The sequence below is a fragment of the Athene cunicularia genome (genome assembly GCF_003259725.1).
Source record: "Athene cunicularia isolate RWA chromosome 8 unlocalized genomic scaffold, athCun1 chr8_part1, whole genome shotgun sequence".
NCBI lineage: Eukaryota > Metazoa > Chordata > Aves > Strigiformes > Strigidae > Athene > Athene cunicularia.
In genome coordinates, this window is record NW_020799109.1 from 5789462 (window position 1) to 5805047 (window position 15586).

Below are 15586 nucleotides of genomic sequence, written 5' to 3' on the forward strand. Positions count from 1 at the left end.
GGGGTGGGGGGGTGGGTGGGATGCTCCACCAGCCATCCCTGCACCAGTGAGGGATACGGAACTCTCCCCACATCACTGATCCCTCTCTCCCTTTGCTGCCTCAAAGGGAACCAGTTTCCCCCATAAAGAATAGTAAAAAAAAAAGAAAAAACAACCCTGTGTTAGGAAGACTTTGGATCATATAAAGATTCAAGTAGTGTTAAGTGAACTAGAAAACCAAGTCCTGTACATCAGCTTATAAAATTTCTAAATAAAAGGAAGAAGAAAAGACATGACACATCAGTGCAGGGGGCGAGGTGGTACAGGGATGCCCCTCCACCCCAGCCCTTGGGACCTCGCTCAGGCCAAAGCCCCCTGGGGAGGCAGGGTCTGGGTGCCACCACCCCATGTCGCCTTCCACCAGCACCAAGGTGCCCCCTCATCTCTCTGTCCGTCTGTCCGCAGGGGTGCCGCAGCTCTAGAGGTCCTGCAGCCGCACGATCAGGTCCTCCTTGTTCTTCAGCAGGAACTTCTCACAGGCTTCGAAGGTGGCGCAGAAGTTGGAGGACAGTCCCGCCACGTTGGTGGTGACGTAGTTGAGGTACCCCGGAGTAGCCTGGTTGTAGTAAGCCACCTGCAAGGCACAGGAGGTGGTTAGTAGGGGCGCATGGGGATGGGGGAGCCTCCTCGATGGGGTCAGGGCAGCACAGCCCCGCGGCACAGCCGCAGCATCCCACCTTGCTTGTCTCCTCCGACTCCGGCCAAATGCAGAAACCGGAGCAGAGCGTTTCCCCCCGCGTAAAGCTGGTGCTGGCAGGGTGGGTGGACAGCGTCACCGACCGAAAGGCCACCACGTAGGGGTCCCTGGGGAGGAGAGAGCCCAGTGAGCCGGCACAGCCCGGCCGGCGGGGAGCAGGGGGTCGGGGACGGGGTGGGTTACCCCTTGCTGCAGGGTTTTCGTCGCGACGCCAGGATGACAAAGTCCTGTGGCTTGTTCTCGTGGCTGAGTGTCTGGCTCACCACGTGGTAGATCATGTCGTCGTCATCTACCTGCTGGACGAGCTCCGTGCTCCTGCGAGGCGAGAGGGGACCCGTCATACCAGGAGAGACAGAGACTGGCTGCAGGGAGGGTGGGCAAGGGAGCATGCTGGGGGCAGGGGCAGGGGGAGGGACATTTGCAGCCCGCCGCTGTACCCAAAGTATTTTGAGGGACCCAAAATGGATGTTTTCAGCAGCAAAGTGCAGCCATCAGCACAGACAGAGCCGGTGCTCCCGGGGACAGGGATGCGTGATGAAAGGTCTTTAGGAGCGATCGTGGCTCCAAGGGGAAACACTTGCTCCAGGAAAAGCCCAAAGCACGGAGCCTTACGGTGAAGGATGTGGGTTTTGGAAAGGGCCGGGTGCCCCGGGAAGCCCCACAGCACTCACGCATAGTGCCTGTCCCACTCGTGCCGGCGCCGCAGGTCGGAGAGCAGGGAGAAGGCTCGGCTGGCGGCGATGCGCACCGACATCTCGATGCGGAAGGAGAGAAACTTGTCCTCCTCCAGCGTGTACATCCGCACCTTGGGGAGCACAGGGCGCAGGCTGGGACGCGTTCACCACCGCCGAGCCCCCAGGTTGCCCATGCTTCGGGGGCAAGAAGCAGCTCTGGGGGCTGGGGCAGGGTTTAGTACCTTTTCCTTTTCCCTGACGAGGGTCCAGTTCGCTTTGGCTACGAGCGTCTTCAGCGCAGAGACGTTGTTGTAGCTCAGATAAACCTGGGGCAGGGGCAGCACGTCAGGGGCAGGAAGGGGGGGCAGGAGGCAGCGGCTCCCATGGGGCAGCACCTTACCTTGTTGCTTTGGTCCCAGGGCACGGAGAGCGGCACCTCGGTCTGTTTGCAGGAGACAACGTATTTTCTGCAGGAAAGGAACAATTTCCTTATGGGTGGACACAAACCACTCACAGACTGCCCCTGTACGCACTTCTCCGTCCTCCATCCCCACATCCCACTTGTTTTTTCTGCTCACCGGTCCAGCCGAATTTTTTTCCTAGCGCTAGCTTCTCTGTACCTCCTCTCTCCATCCTGGTAAACAGGAAAAGCACATTAAGTTAATAGGAAAAGGAGGGAAAAGAAACTCAAACAGATAACTTTTGGGGAGCGAGCAGAACGTTCAGCAGTGAAAACTGCGCTCACTGGCTGCTGCCCTGGCTGGGTGTGGTGGTTAGTGATTAACCGTGAACTATTTCAGCATCGCTGCCATGTGCTGTGATCAAGCAACAGGCACTGGCACATTAGCAAAAAACCCTCACTGCGGCTGCAGAGCTGCAAACAGCCACTGAAACACAAACTGCATCCCCTAGCACATGCAAATGTCCCCTCCCGGGAAATAAAAATCCAAAAAAAGCAACTTATTTCAAAGAAAGCAATAGCACAGTGCTTTAAAGCAGGCGGAGAAGCGGTTTCAGGGAGCCTGACTCCAGCCGTGAGATGCTCTCCTGCAGGGTGGGAGAAGAGTCCTAGTTTTAAGGCATCAAAAAAATCAGATAGTCAGGAATGGTTCAGCCAAGGGGAAGGCAATGCTGTCGCTCGCTCACGCTACGATGTACCCCAAGACAAGCGGGTGTTTGCTTTGCTGCTGTGCTCATGTGGCAGATTTTCTTAAATATTTGGATCTGAGCAAATTACGGATCAGGGTGCTTTGAAAGGTAAAAACAACCTAAGGAGTTTCTTTCCCCTAAGTTTCCCCTAAGAAAGCATTCTTTCCCCTAAATTATAGAAAAGATGAGCTCGAACTTGCAGGCAATATTCTGTTAAGCCTTGCATGGCTAATATGTCTCCATCTCTGCATGGGCAAGTGGTTTATTTTATTATTAGTTATACTGAGCAATCAATTTAATTCACTTGCTAGTGAGCAACTCCATTTCCATCATCATAAAACTGCATTTGTTTTGCCACGAATCTGAGAGCCTTTCGGGGCTAAGCGGGATTCCTGGGAGTCCCATGCCACCGCGGTGGGGAGAAGCCAGCCCTGCCCGTCCTTACCCCCGGCTCGGGTGCCACCATCGGCAGGGTGCGGGGCTGCCCCTCCTGGTCCAGCACCACGAAGGTCATGAAGGCGCTGTTGATGTGCCTTCGGCTCACCGACATCTCCTGGCCGTACGCCTCGGCGCAGACCCCCACCTCCATGCTGCAGGGGGGGCGGGGGAATAAAGGTTAGTGAGGGTGTGGAGTGCCACCGGGAGGGTGGGATGGGGACCCCCCGCCACCAGCACCCACCTGTTTTTGAAGGCGTTGTTGACGATGGCTTTGAGCACCAGGCGGTCCCCGACTTGCGATGGTCCCCGAAAGTGGAACATCTCGATGGCCCGCAGCGTGGGGTGGGCATGGCACAGCCGGCTGTGGGGGGCAGGTGTTACCCCCCCGGCCATGGCCCCATGCCCCAGCAGCCCCACACACCCTCCCAACACAGCCAGAGCTGGGAAGACCCCAAAAAATGTCACCCCTATATTTCAACCACCAAAACCAGCCATGAGAAGGGACAAGCAGACTGTGGCGAGTGTGAACCCTTCCCTGGGGTCCTCCAGCACCATGTCCCTGTGGGACTCCCTGTACGGAGGGGTGACTTGCTGGGGACCATCCCTTTGGAGGGTCCTTATAACCTGACTGTGGCCTGACCCAGCCGGATGCTGCTCTGGCTGTGTGTCCCCTCCAGACACGCTGTCATCCCCCCCCAATCACTGTCAGGTCACCTGGCTGCGATGGTGGCCACGTTCTCCATCCAGGCCATGATCTGCCCTCCGAAGGTGTTGCCCTGATGGTTGGCGTGGGGGGGCAGCACCAGCTCCACGCTCTCCACCCGCGTCTTCTCCGCTGGCACAGCCGCACTGCCGTCCCGCGTCTCCAGCTCTACCATGGGGGAGGATGGGGTTCAGCGTGCCGGCTGTCTGGTGGGACCCCCGCTGCTGGCGTCCCACCAGCCCTCAGCTCCTCTCCCCACAGCCGCCCTCCCACTGCATCAACCCTCCCACATCTCCTCGCTTGGGGATGGTGGGGCTGATCCCCCCACTCTGTGTCCAGGGCATCCCCAAACCTCTCTTAACCCCACTCCCAGCATCCCACCAAGGAAGGAGGTTGTCAGCAGTGGGTGTTGGGGCTGTTTTGGGGCTGTAGGACACGGTACCGGTTTCGCGGGGGCTGCGGGTGAGGAGGTCCTTGAGGGTGTCCTTGTGGACCAGCCGCATGCGGCGGCGCTCAGCAGCGATGCTGTGCTCTATCTTCTCCTCCTCCGTCTGCGGGGCCAGCGGCTTCAGCTTCACCTGCAAAGGGGACACGGGCAGGATGCAGTCCCGCTGCAGGAGAAGGCAGGGCTCTGTCGGGCACCGGCACATGCTCCTGCCCCACTGTATGTCCCACTGTATGTGTGTCGGAGGCAGACACGCTCCTCCTGGGTTATATTATGGCTGCTCGCGGAGGGGCCAGAGGGCAAATGGCTCCTATAGCCAGGTAGAGATCCCCTGGGATTTGTCATACAGCACAGAGGAGGGGACAGCAGCAGCAGGCAGGTGCTCTCCATGCTCAGAGGGGGGCGAGAGCCCCAGCACACCACCGTGCACCCCACCGTGCACCCCACACACACGGGATAAGGGATCACCAGCCCAGTCATGTGCAGATAGCCACATAGCAGTGGCACATGCCATGGTGGAAAGCCAGGCCCAGCCCAGCCTGGCTCTCCCCAGAGAGGCCATTTCCTCGCTGTCTCTGCGCAAAGGCCGACCGAGACCCCACAGCCACCAGCCACTGCTCACCTTGCTGCCGGAGGGGCCCTGTGCCACGAAGGTGGCATAAGCCTTGCAGATGCTGCAGTGCTTCCCGCTGCACAGGTCTTCGTAGCTCACCTGGATGCCCACCTGGGAGAGGGCACAGCATCCCTGAGAGCCAGCTCTGCTCCCCGGGGACCCACATCCCACCAAGCACCCCCAGCCAGACCCAGTGGGGGGGGGATCTACATGTGGGATCAAAGCTGGGAACCGTGGGAGAGTTTGGGGATTTCGTGTTTGGCCACAGTGAAGGGGCACATGTGGCTGGTGGGAACGGGCGCCTGGCAAGGGGGATAAGGACAGGGGTGAGGGGTGAAGCCAGGGGGTCCACACCAACCTCCATGCTGGAGTTAAAGGCTCGGTTCACTTTGGCTTTGATGTTGACAACTTGCCCGACGCTGAAAAGCAGAAAGAGGAGAAAGCACATGGGGGTTATCAGGGGGTGGGGGCCCAGGGTTATGCAGCACACACGCTGGCACCGAGCGTCTCCACGCCAAGCTGCTGCAGTAGCGGCTGCCTGGGACAGTGGGGACATGCTGGGATGGCTGGCAGGACATGGGGACAGCCACCGCCAGCAGTGGGAGCCCACGGGTGTCCAGCCCGGCAGCGAGATGTCACCCCCGAGCAGCTGCGTGCAAATGGGTCCCCAGGTCTGGGGAGCTGCTGGGACACCTGAGGGGTGCAGAGGTGCCCGAGGTGTGCTTGGCACCCCCCGCCATGCACGCATGCACGCTTCTGCCAGAGCAAACGGCTCCTCCAGTCTCGCATCAGCTGTCCTGCACAACGGGGGCACCCATGGGGCCTCCCCACAGGCCCTCGGCTGGCAGCAGCAGCAGCTCCGCAGCTGCAGGCATCTCAGCTGCTCCTGTCCCTCCTCCTCTCCAGGGCCTCCCAGCAACAGACATCGTGGGGTACTGGGAGATGGCAGGAGGCAGGATCTGGCCGAGGGACATTTTGCACTGTCTCTCACATGAAAAATCTGCTGGCAGCAAGCTGCTGCTTGCAGAGTCCAGGAGCTCTCCTCTATGCCTTCAGTAGGCTTCAGAGTAAACACACAAACAGCTTCAGCTCTGCAGCCTGACCTAGTCCAGACTGGTACCAACCAAATGAGCACAGGCAGCTTATTGGCAACATCAACAGCAAACAGGGTTTTTACCAAATTAAATCAGGAATATTCCTCATTCCCTAAAAAAGACCAATGCTAGAAAACTCAGTGGAAAAACAAACCCTATAACCACCACCACAGATTTGCGCCACAGAGGGCTCAAAACCAGAACTGAAGAAGAGTCAGCGTGTGCTTCAGCACCACAACTTCCCCCTTGCCCCCACGCACAACTTCTGTCTTCAAATGACTGTAATCATCTCAGCTACTCAACACGCTTTGCACATTGGCTCTGGCTGGAGCAGGGGTGGCACCAGGCTGGGACGGTGCCTCTGGCTGTCCCTCAGCACGGACCCTGGGCCAGAGGCAACCATATGCCCACCGCAGCATGCCAAAATGTTAGCGGGGTTACATGAGCAGCCTCTGTGCACCTCCCAGGCCGTGCTGCGTCAGTGGGGTTAATGCTCCCAACTCACGGCAGCGCTGCGTTAGGCCGGCTGCTCTAGGGCTGCAAACATCCGTACCAGACACCGCTCCTCCCGTCCTGCTGCCCAGGAGGGTTTATATATGGCTGGCTGGGGCAAAAAGAAAAAGCAAGATGTGGGGAGAGAGTTAGAGATGAAGGATGCGGTGGCATGGTAAGGCTGGAGCACGAATGCTCCGGCTGCGTTGGCAGCGAGGGGCATGCAAAGGCCGGGGTCTGGGCTGGGGCACGGGCAGCCCTGGCTGGCTGTATTACAGCCCCAAAAATGCTTTATCCTCTCTCTCCTTATCAACTGGCACAAGCTGGTGCCATAAAAGCCACGTGAACCCACGTGAAATCCTCGCAGGAGGCTGCACTTCCACACGGCAGGGCTGAGGGATGGGGAGCATCCAATGCCCAGCTGGTGAGTTTTTACATCAGGGATGTTTTGGGGTCTCCTCTGTCTCCCCCCCAAGCACCCACAGCCCTTCCCTGCCCAAGGGGGTCTCTCCCTCGCAGTGGGAGGGTGGCAGAAAGCACAAAGAGCCAGGCAAGGAGGAGAGCAAACACCAAAGCTCCTCTGCCTTCAAAGAGCTCTGTGGGAAATCCCTTCCAGGCCCCTCGCTCGGAGCATTAAGCTGGACCGCAACAAGCAGGATCTGAGCCAGGAGCAGCACAAATTCCCTGACCTCTTGGAGCAGTGCCCAGCTCAGCCCCGAGGAGGGGCGAATACCTCGCAGGGCTTGATTTAACACTCTGGAGCAGGGATCGGGTCTGTCCTCCCACTCCCAAAACCCACGGGGAAAACCTTCCCGGGCAAAGGTCCCCCGGAGCTGTGAAGCACCAGTCACGGCACCCACTGAGCCCGCAGGGTGCATCGACCCCGATGGTGCCCCCAACGGGCACCCCAGCCTCTGCCAGTGGTTTGCTGACCCACCAGCACCACGACATCTGATGTGAGATGAAGAAAGGGGGAGTTTAACATTTCCTGAGGAGGACAGTGAAACCCAAGTGCAAGTCGGACTTCCCAACAGCAAACAAACCAGCCGACAAGCCTGGGATCCCAACACCAGCCCTGGGTGCTCGCACTGGTCCCTGCCCCAGCGGGCAATGTGAGGTTAATGGTTGGACGAGGTGATCTTCAAGGTCTTTTCCAACCGTGGTGATTCTGTGAGCTGCTAGGCAGCATGGATCCTACACTGCATGGCTTGCTGGGCCGGGCCAGCCTTCGCCCAGGGGACAGGGGTGCCAAACCCCCCCCTGCCAGCATGCTGGCACCTCTGCCATTGGGCCCTGTGGGCACCTTTGTAGGTGCACCAAAACCCTGCGCCAAAACACCCGCCGAGCCCCCTGAGGTGGCACCCGGGGGGTGAGCAGATGCGCATCCCCCTGCACGGAGGGGTATGGGGACTCCGAGAGATGAGTAAAGGTGGGTGGGCTTCTCGGGGGGGGATAAGGGAGGAGACCACCTTGGGCTTGTAAGACCTACACCTGGTAGGAGTGCTTATGTTGTTCCCTGCAACGCGGTGGTCCAGGGGCTGTGTGCATCGGGGTGGGCACCTCTGCTGGGGCAGTGCCCGGGGGGGATGCCGGGACACACTTGGGAGGGGATTTTGGCCGGGAAAGCTCAGCCTGGTGCATCTCACAAAGCGATGCCCAAGGAGGTCCCACTCCCCTCCGTCACCCGGGGAGTGGGTGAGCTCCGCCGCACTCCAGCCACCCACGCGGCTGCTACAGAGCCATGATTTGCAAGATTTAAGTTTTCCAGAGCACTAAGTCAGAGTGTTTCTTGAACAAAGCCAGGGAGGAGCTGGGATTGGGGGAAATACCGGAAAGCCAACCCAGCAGGAGCTCCCCAGGCGACCAGACAGCAGATAAATCAGAGCAGACAGCTGGCCCGCTGCCCCACGGCGGAGCTGGAGCCTCAATCCCTGGCTGCCCCGTGAGCCTGACACTGCCACCACATCTCCTCCCCTCCCAAACACACTGCTCCCTGTCCCAGCTTCAGCCCCCCCTGTCCACGTTGCACCCAGAAGACAGGGAAAAAAAAAAAAACATCTGCCTCCCCCGCGCATGCCCGGCTGGAGAGCAGCGTATTTACCTAATGGTATGCTCAAAATAGATATCGTCCATGGAAGCCGTGACGCACGGGCAGCCGGCATGTCTCTCGGCTGGAAAGGAAAAACAAACTGCATCAGCAACCTGCGGCAACACGCCGAGCATGCCAGGGGCACACGCGCTCCTCTGCCCCACGGCCTCGGGGCCGGTGACACCAGTGAAACCCTGGCTGGTGTCCCTTTCCCTGCTCACAGCCGCCCACCGCGTTTGCAGGGCACAAGAGCAGGGTTTGTGGTTTCTCCCCCCGTAGCAGTGTGGGTTTGAAGATGTTTTAAGGGTTTGGAGGGTGTGTTGTAGCTAGGAGGCACGCTGCCCTGCTGTTTGCCTTCCCTGGATGCTTTCAGCCTCCGTGGGGATGCGCAGGCAGTCGATATCATCTCTCCATGCGCAACAAATATTTTAAAGCCATCTTGCTCTTCTGGCTTTCCCTTGGGACTCTGGGAACCTCAAACTGCATAATTGCCCTGGCAACCTCATCAAACTGCAAAATTGCACCCATTTTCTTGCCATGACCTCAGTGTGCTTGGTAGGGTGGCTGATCTGGCGAGCTCCATTACTTCTCCCTGAGCGGAGGAGCTCAGCCCCGTCTGGCAGAGCTCTCCAGCTGCTGCTGGGATGTTGGGGACATCACCAGCCTGGTCGCGCCATGCCCTGCACACCAAGCAAGGGAAAGGACAACGTTTGGGAAGGCAGGCATTGATTTTGATCTGTCCCCAAGCAAGCCAGCATGCTGCAGCACACATCTCCTCCCCCTCTCGTCCTGCTCCTGTTTGCTCTCTAATTACTCAGCAAAATGGCATGACGAGGGTCCCCAGCTGGCATCAGCTCTGAGGGACGGCACTGGACCGCCGGGCACGCTGCCGACGAGCTGCCTGCCGGGGACTCCGCCAGGTCCCTTCCCTCCCACCCAGAGGGACGATGGCTCCGGTGGGAGAGGGTGGCTCACCGGAGAGGCAGGCGGCCGTGTCGATCCACTTGAGCAGCTGCCCGGTGCTGAGCTCACCGCGGTGGTTGGTGTGGCAGGGCAGAACCAGTTGGCTCATCTGCACCTCGGTGGGGTTGCGGGCGGGCGAGGGGCTCGCCATGGCCCCCGGAGCCTCCTCCTGCTCCCCTGGCTCTTGAGAACGCAGCAGAGAGGTTGAGCCCTGCAGAGAACAAGAGCTCCATTTACCCAAATGGGAGGAAAATCCGCTGCAAAGACAGTGACCCATGCAGCCCCCTCCCCACACAGAGGCAGCTGGACCCCCAGCCCTGCACAGCCCTGGGCATCACCAAAACCCACCCAGTCTGTCGCCAAAGACATGGTGCCTGCAGCCAAAAGGCAAAAAAATCCCTCTAAAAAGAGCTCCGTGGGTGATCACTACAGGTTTCCAGGCTGTTTATGGCCACTGGGGCAACAGAGAAGCCCCAAACCAGCCACTTCCTCCCCAAAACCTTGAAAAGCCCCTCCCAAAGTCAATTCTCTGAGAAGGAAGTTTGCTCCCCCCCAACAACTTCATTTTTAGGGTGCCACGGCCAAGGGTGGATTTGTGCTCTCAGGGCTTGCGCCCAGGGCTGAGCACACAGCGGTGCTCCACACCTTCCACCAACATCCCCTTTGCCAAAGGAAACACCCAAAGCAGTTTTTCCTGTCTGGTACAAGCAGGGGAGGGGGGAAGCATCCTCGGATTGGGGTTGTTTGCGCGGTCAAACACGTTCCTCGTTGGCTTTGCAGCTTGCTGGGCACTGAGCTGCTCCTGCCTGTCGCCCCGGCGGGAGGCGGCTTGGGAGAGAGCGCCTGGCATTGCGACAGTGACGGCAAGAAAAATAGCTGATGAGATGTCAAGCAAGCCGTGTTACACAAGGGGTGAACTCAGTTAGCCCGGTGAGTAATTGAGGAGACACGAGGAGCCGTCTGGGCTTCGTTATAGCCCTTCCTTCCGCTTTCTGCTCCCACTGTGGCTCCCGTTTACAGCACTTGTTGCAAGAGCCCCGTTGCAGCAGCTTCTTTGCCCTTTGCTTTGCCCAGTTTCTTTTAAAGATGGGTTTATGCTGAAAATGAAGCTTTCCCGACTACCCTGAGCTTACCGCCTCTCAGAATAGCATTTTTTCTCTAGCGGGTCTAACCTCTGTTTCCATAGCTACTGGTACACGACATCCCAGGAATGGCACAAATCTCGGCTTAGCAGCGACGGTGGCGAACGCGGCAAGTCAAGCCTATGGCAAAGGCCCCCCCATCCCACAGCCCCAGCTGCCAGACCCCCTCCAGCGGGCTCCAAACCCCTGTATGAACCTCCCGGGCCATTTCCCAGCGTGCCGAGGTGCCTACATGAGCACCACAGAGCTATTTCGGGAAGCCAGCAGGCTCTGGGGTACAAGCCAGTAACGCAAAAAGCTCCAAAGCCGCCTGCTGCAGAGCGAGCAGCCAGCCTGGCCAGAGCTCCCGCTGGTCCTTTTCCCAGTGCTTGTTGTTTCTAAATTTTAGAGAAAAAGCTGGCACCCCACGGCCAGCAAGAGACCAAGGATGCTGATGGGGAACACTTGGGGAGCTGGTGCGGGGCTGGGAGCAGCTCCCGGCACGGGGTGGCCTTGGTTAGTAGCCGCCAGCACGACGGGGAGCCCCGGGGTTAGTTGCACGGCATGGGGGGTACCTGGAGGCCATTGCAACAGAAGCTCAAGATCTCTTCAGGGACTACAATATTCTCCTTGACCATTTTTAAAAGACACCTGGAAAGGAGAAGAGTGGCTCCGGTTACACCGGCAGAGCTGGAGGTGGAGGATGCCTGTGGCTGTTCCCCAGCGGGGACAAGGCAGCGTGTGTGGCGGGTGCCACGGAGCCACCTGTGTGGTGGCTTGTCACACCCTGTCCCTGTGCCCCACGCTGACGTCCCTCCCCACGCCACCAGCCCCTCGCCAGGGGGGCTGCTGGATCCCAAACGGAGAAGGGCAGACCCGGTGCTCGCCCTTGCCGTTCCTCGGGGGTCAGCACTCACCGGCTGTGATGAGAAGAGTCCCAGCTATGCTGGACTGAGCCCAGAGTGCAGTGCTGTGGCCCACCCCTCGGTCAGTGACGCTGTGTCAATACTTTCCATGTTGCTACATGTGACAGAGGGCTGTGTCTTGAAGCTCCCCCGGCCGGTACGACGACAGTGCCGTGGTCACAAGACAGCCAGGAGGGTATTTTTGGCAGCAGACAGGACTCACGCTGCACACGGGTGGTACCGGGGTCAGCAAATAGAAAGCGCCTGTTGCTGACAACGCCGCTGTGCCCTGCACTGGCCCCTCTGCCTGAGAAGCTCTGGCATCCCCCAAGGGCATCGTGCGCCCTTGGGTGCCCACGGGCCCCCTGACCACACACACTGTGACCAGGTCCCGGCTGGACACAGCGCTGGCATTGCAAGGAAAGGCAGCATGGGAGCTGCAGCAAAAACAAGTGGAAGAGGCTTTATATTTACAGTTTGCTTTTAAACACAATACCGACGGGACCTTGATGTGCCCTCAGCTGTCTCAGCAAAATTCCCGCTCCTATGTGGGTCCAACCAGGCTGCCAGAGGCGGCAGCTCCTTCCCCAAGGTGTGGGACTGACCGATTTTGGCATGGGGTCAAAAAAGTGGAAGCTGCAGATTTGCCTCATCAGCCTGGCATTGGGACACCACACGGCGCGCACCCGTTGTGGTCAGTATGAAATGAGGGTGTTCAGAGCACCGATGGATGCAAGTGGTACCACAGCCTTCCAAAGCCTCCCACCCACCCCCGCTTCAGCAGCACTGGGATTTGCTTCCCCCAGCCCCACGACTTCTCCAGGCTTGCTATGGGGGCTTGGGAGCTGGCTTATGGTTCATCCACCCCGACAAGAGCCTGGTGCAAGAGTTACTCTCCTGTTTTATCGACCTGGGTTTGCTCCCCAGGTTTGCTTTATTGAAGGCACAAGGCAGTGGCGATGGCTTGGGCTGGCCCCGTCTCACCCCACGGCCACAGCAGCCAACGCCAGAGGACACGTGGCTCAGGCCATACTGCGGAAACCCAAACCTGCTGCTGGCTCTGCCATCATGTCACATTGTCCCCTGGGTTGGGTTAGCAGGAGGGGGGAAATAAAGAGAGCCATCTGCCTCACATCCATCCCCCCCGACTATTCCCGAGGCGGCCCCAGCCCATGCTCCCACCCTGGAGCCCAGGACTCTGCCCAGGGAAGGGGAGCACCCCAGCCATGTGTTGTAAACATGCTCCAGAGACCCGGAACCATTCAGCTGGTGGGTATTTATAGAGCATTGGGTTATTGAAACTAAGCGAGCAAGTGTCTGTCCTCATTAAAATCTCCAGCCTCACTCAACTGTCACATTTTTAAAGCTGTTGACTGATGCAGCCCTCGGGTCACCATGGCAACAGGATGCAGCACCCAGGCGATGATGCTCTTACTCTGTCACCCCTTGAGTGACCCACTTAAAAAAAAAAAAAAAAAAAAAAAAAAGTTTTCATTTGGAAAAAAACCTTCCGGCAGATTATTTTTCTTGCCTCCTGCCATGATCGCTTCCTGTGCTGCTGAAGGCATAAGGAGCCCACAGAGCAAACTGGAGGGGGTGGCACAGAGGGGGAGACACCCCAACGGCTCCACAAATACTGGAGAATAGGGACCGCACAGCACCCCACTGCTCTCCTACACCCTGGCAGGGGGGTGTCCCGCAGCACTGGAGCACCCACAAGATCCAGGGAATGGTCTCTGCTGCCAAATCGGGTGATGGCTTCTTGGGAAATCACCAGGGGACCACCAGCCTGGGGGAACCTGGCACAAAACCCCCTTGGGTCCTGCAGCCCCCGGGACTATTCTGGGCAGGAATGCAGGAGAGCGGTTGTCCCCCCAAATCCCTGATCCCGCAGGAAGTGGGGTGTTTGCTTTAGCCACCCCCAAGCAGTGCATGGGGAGGAGGGACAAGGGTGATGGCAGGACGGGGGTCCTGGGTGCTGGGCTGGGGGGAGTCTGGGCAGAGCAGGGCAGCTCCTTGCCTCAAGCCACCCCTGCTTGCCCTTCAGAGCTCTGCCACCGCTCCACCACCGCCTCCCAAATGCCTAATCCTCATTTTCCCTCTCCTGGCTCTGGTTCCCTACCTCTGTCCCAGCCCCCCCACACATACTCACTGGGAGTATTTAAAGAAAAAAGGGAGGGAGATGGGGGAGAGGAAAGCGGTGACAATGAAGTTCTCATGGGGGATTATTGGTGTATAATTGAGCAATATCCATGGTAACAAGCAAATCTGCACGCGTTAAAAAATTAACCTGACCTACTTTGGGAAATTCTGCCATCTCGACAGGGCAGTGAGGGCTCTCCTTCCCCCAAGAGCTGGCCCGCCTGTCCCGCTGCCAGCAGCAGCAAAGCCCCGGTGCTCCCAGGGCAGGTTTTTGCAAGGTGATGTCCCCTCCCGCGGGACCCCCACCAGCGAGCGGTGCTGGAGATGCCCAGCACAGCTCAGCTCCATCACCCCGTGCCCGCCAGGATGGAGCGGGGTCCCCAGGATGAGACCCGCAGCGCTTGCTCGGGTGCAGGGTGCCGGCTCCTTTGCAGGGACTTCAGGGTGGTGGCCCCACCGGGACGAGAGGGACTGAATTGCCAGGTCACAGGTCACGGCAGGGTGAGGAATGCAGCAGCTCCCTGTGGCAGGTCCCAGCAGGACCCCAGGAGGGCGGCTGGCCCAGAAGAAACACCAGGACACCCTGTGAGTAGTATTTTTGTGACCACACGTCATGCTTTCTCTAGGGTTTCATGGAGCAAAGCAAGGCATGGGGCCAGGAAAGTGCTAACCGAAGGCCAAAAGCAGCGGGGGGCTGATGGTTTTACATCCAGCACCCATGGGAAACCTTCGCTCAGGGTGAGCATAGCGGGGACCCCTCCAACCCCCTCGAGTCCCTCTCCACTGCTCGGCTCAGTGAGGCATCCCCAGCCCTGGCTGTGCCCGCAGCCCCCAGCCCCATCCATGCCCCTGCCCAGCCGCTCTCTGTGGATCCTGGGAGGCTCCCGGGAAGGCTGGTGCCAGTTTGCCGGCACGGGGGCAAAGTCCTCCCAGGGAGCATCCCAGGGGACAAAGGTCCCCTGGCACTGCTGCCTCCAGTCCACGGGGAGAGCAAAGGCACGCGTCACCCTATTACGGCTGCAAACACCACCAGGGCCAAAATTCAGGAGCGTGAGGACACCCAACTGCATCACCCAGCCCAGGCACCTCTGGCCTCCCACCCACGGCTTTCCCGGGGAGGAGGCTGCCATAGCATCAAGACCTCCACAGTCGAGACCACCAAGTTGTAGACCACCATAGTGGAGATCACCACGGTCAAGACCACCACAGTTGAGACCACCACAGTGGAGACCACGATGGTGCAGTGGTCTCCACCCTGGTGATCTCAACCATGGTGGTCTTGACTGTGGTGGCCACCACGGTTGAGACCACCGGGGTGGAGACCACCACAGTGGACACCATGATGGTGCAGTGGCCTCCGCCCCAGTGATCTCAACTGTGGCGGTCACCACGGTCGAGACCACCTCAGTTGAGACCACCAAGGTGGAGATGACCGTGGCATTGTGCCACCCACCCCATCCGGCCACCCACGCTGTCCCAGCCAGCCCCGGCCGGCGCATCCCTCCGCCCTCCCCACAACGCCGGCATTCCCAGCTGCCCTGTGCCCACACTTGCTGAATATCTGTCCCCAATTTTAAGTGAAAACAGCCTGATTCAAGCCAAATCCCGCCCCGCATCCCTCCTGGTACACCCAGAAAGACCTGAGGGAGGGTTGATGTTGTCTCCCACCCGCTCTCCCCATTGCAGCCAGAGGGTGCCACGTCCCCCTCGGTGAGCCACCGGTGCCGACCGCGATGGAGCTGTGGCACTGCCCGCTGCAAACCCCAAGGGCAAGAGGGCATCACCTGAGCGAGCGGGGAGGGCATGAGGGGCTTTCACTCCACATCCTGCCCCCAGCAGAGCCGCCCAGCACTGACACAAGCCAGGACAAGCCATCGCTCCACTGCCGGGCGTGGAAGTCTCCGTAACAGCGTTGGACGCTGACTCCTGCTCACCCAGCCCCAGGGCTCCCCCTCCTTGTCCCCATCATCCCCAGCCCCCCCCGGCCCTCACCTCAGCCAGAAGAAGCTGAGCATTTGCAGG

The 15586-nt window shown here is 59.3% G+C and overlaps 1 protein-coding gene across 4 annotated transcripts in view; it reads right to left on the bottom strand.

Annotated features, from left to right (window-relative positions):
* Positions 1–12: 12 nt before the first annotated feature.
* ACOT11 (acyl-CoA thioesterase 11) overlaps positions 13–15586 on the bottom strand; it is a 15911-nt gene continuing 337 nt past the window's right edge. Inside the window, exons 2-18 of one of the 4 annotated variants that reach the window (XM_026854080.1) lie at positions 15557–15586; positions 11093–11168; positions 9409–9607; positions 8446–8515; positions 5117–5177; positions 4768–4869; positions 4143–4278; positions 3712–3868; positions 3239–3358; positions 3005–3149; positions 1989–2044; positions 1811–1877; positions 1653–1736; positions 1408–1541; positions 920–1051; positions 717–843; positions 13–613 (exon numbers count right to left, since the gene is read on the bottom strand). In XM_026854080.1, coding sequence (XP_026709881.1) covers positions 458–613; positions 717–843; positions 920–1051; positions 1408–1541; positions 1653–1736; positions 1811–1877; positions 1989–2044; positions 3005–3149; positions 3239–3358; positions 3712–3868; positions 4143–4278; positions 4768–4869; positions 5117–5177; positions 8446–8515; positions 9409–9607; positions 11093–11168; positions 15557–15579 — 1845 coding nt within the window. In that variant the 5' untranslated portion in view covers positions 15580–15586 and the 3' untranslated portion in view covers positions 13–457. Of the gene's footprint in view, positions 614–716; positions 844–919; positions 1052–1407; positions 1542–1652; positions 1737–1810; positions 1878–1988; positions 2045–3004; positions 3150–3238; positions 3359–3711; positions 3869–4142; positions 4279–4767; positions 4870–5116; positions 5178–8445; positions 8516–9408; positions 9608–10568; positions 10596–11092; positions 11169–11434; positions 11451–15556 lie in introns of those variants that run through there. The other 3 variants (XM_026854081.1, XM_026854083.1, XM_026854082.1) reach the window with 3 other exon arrangements.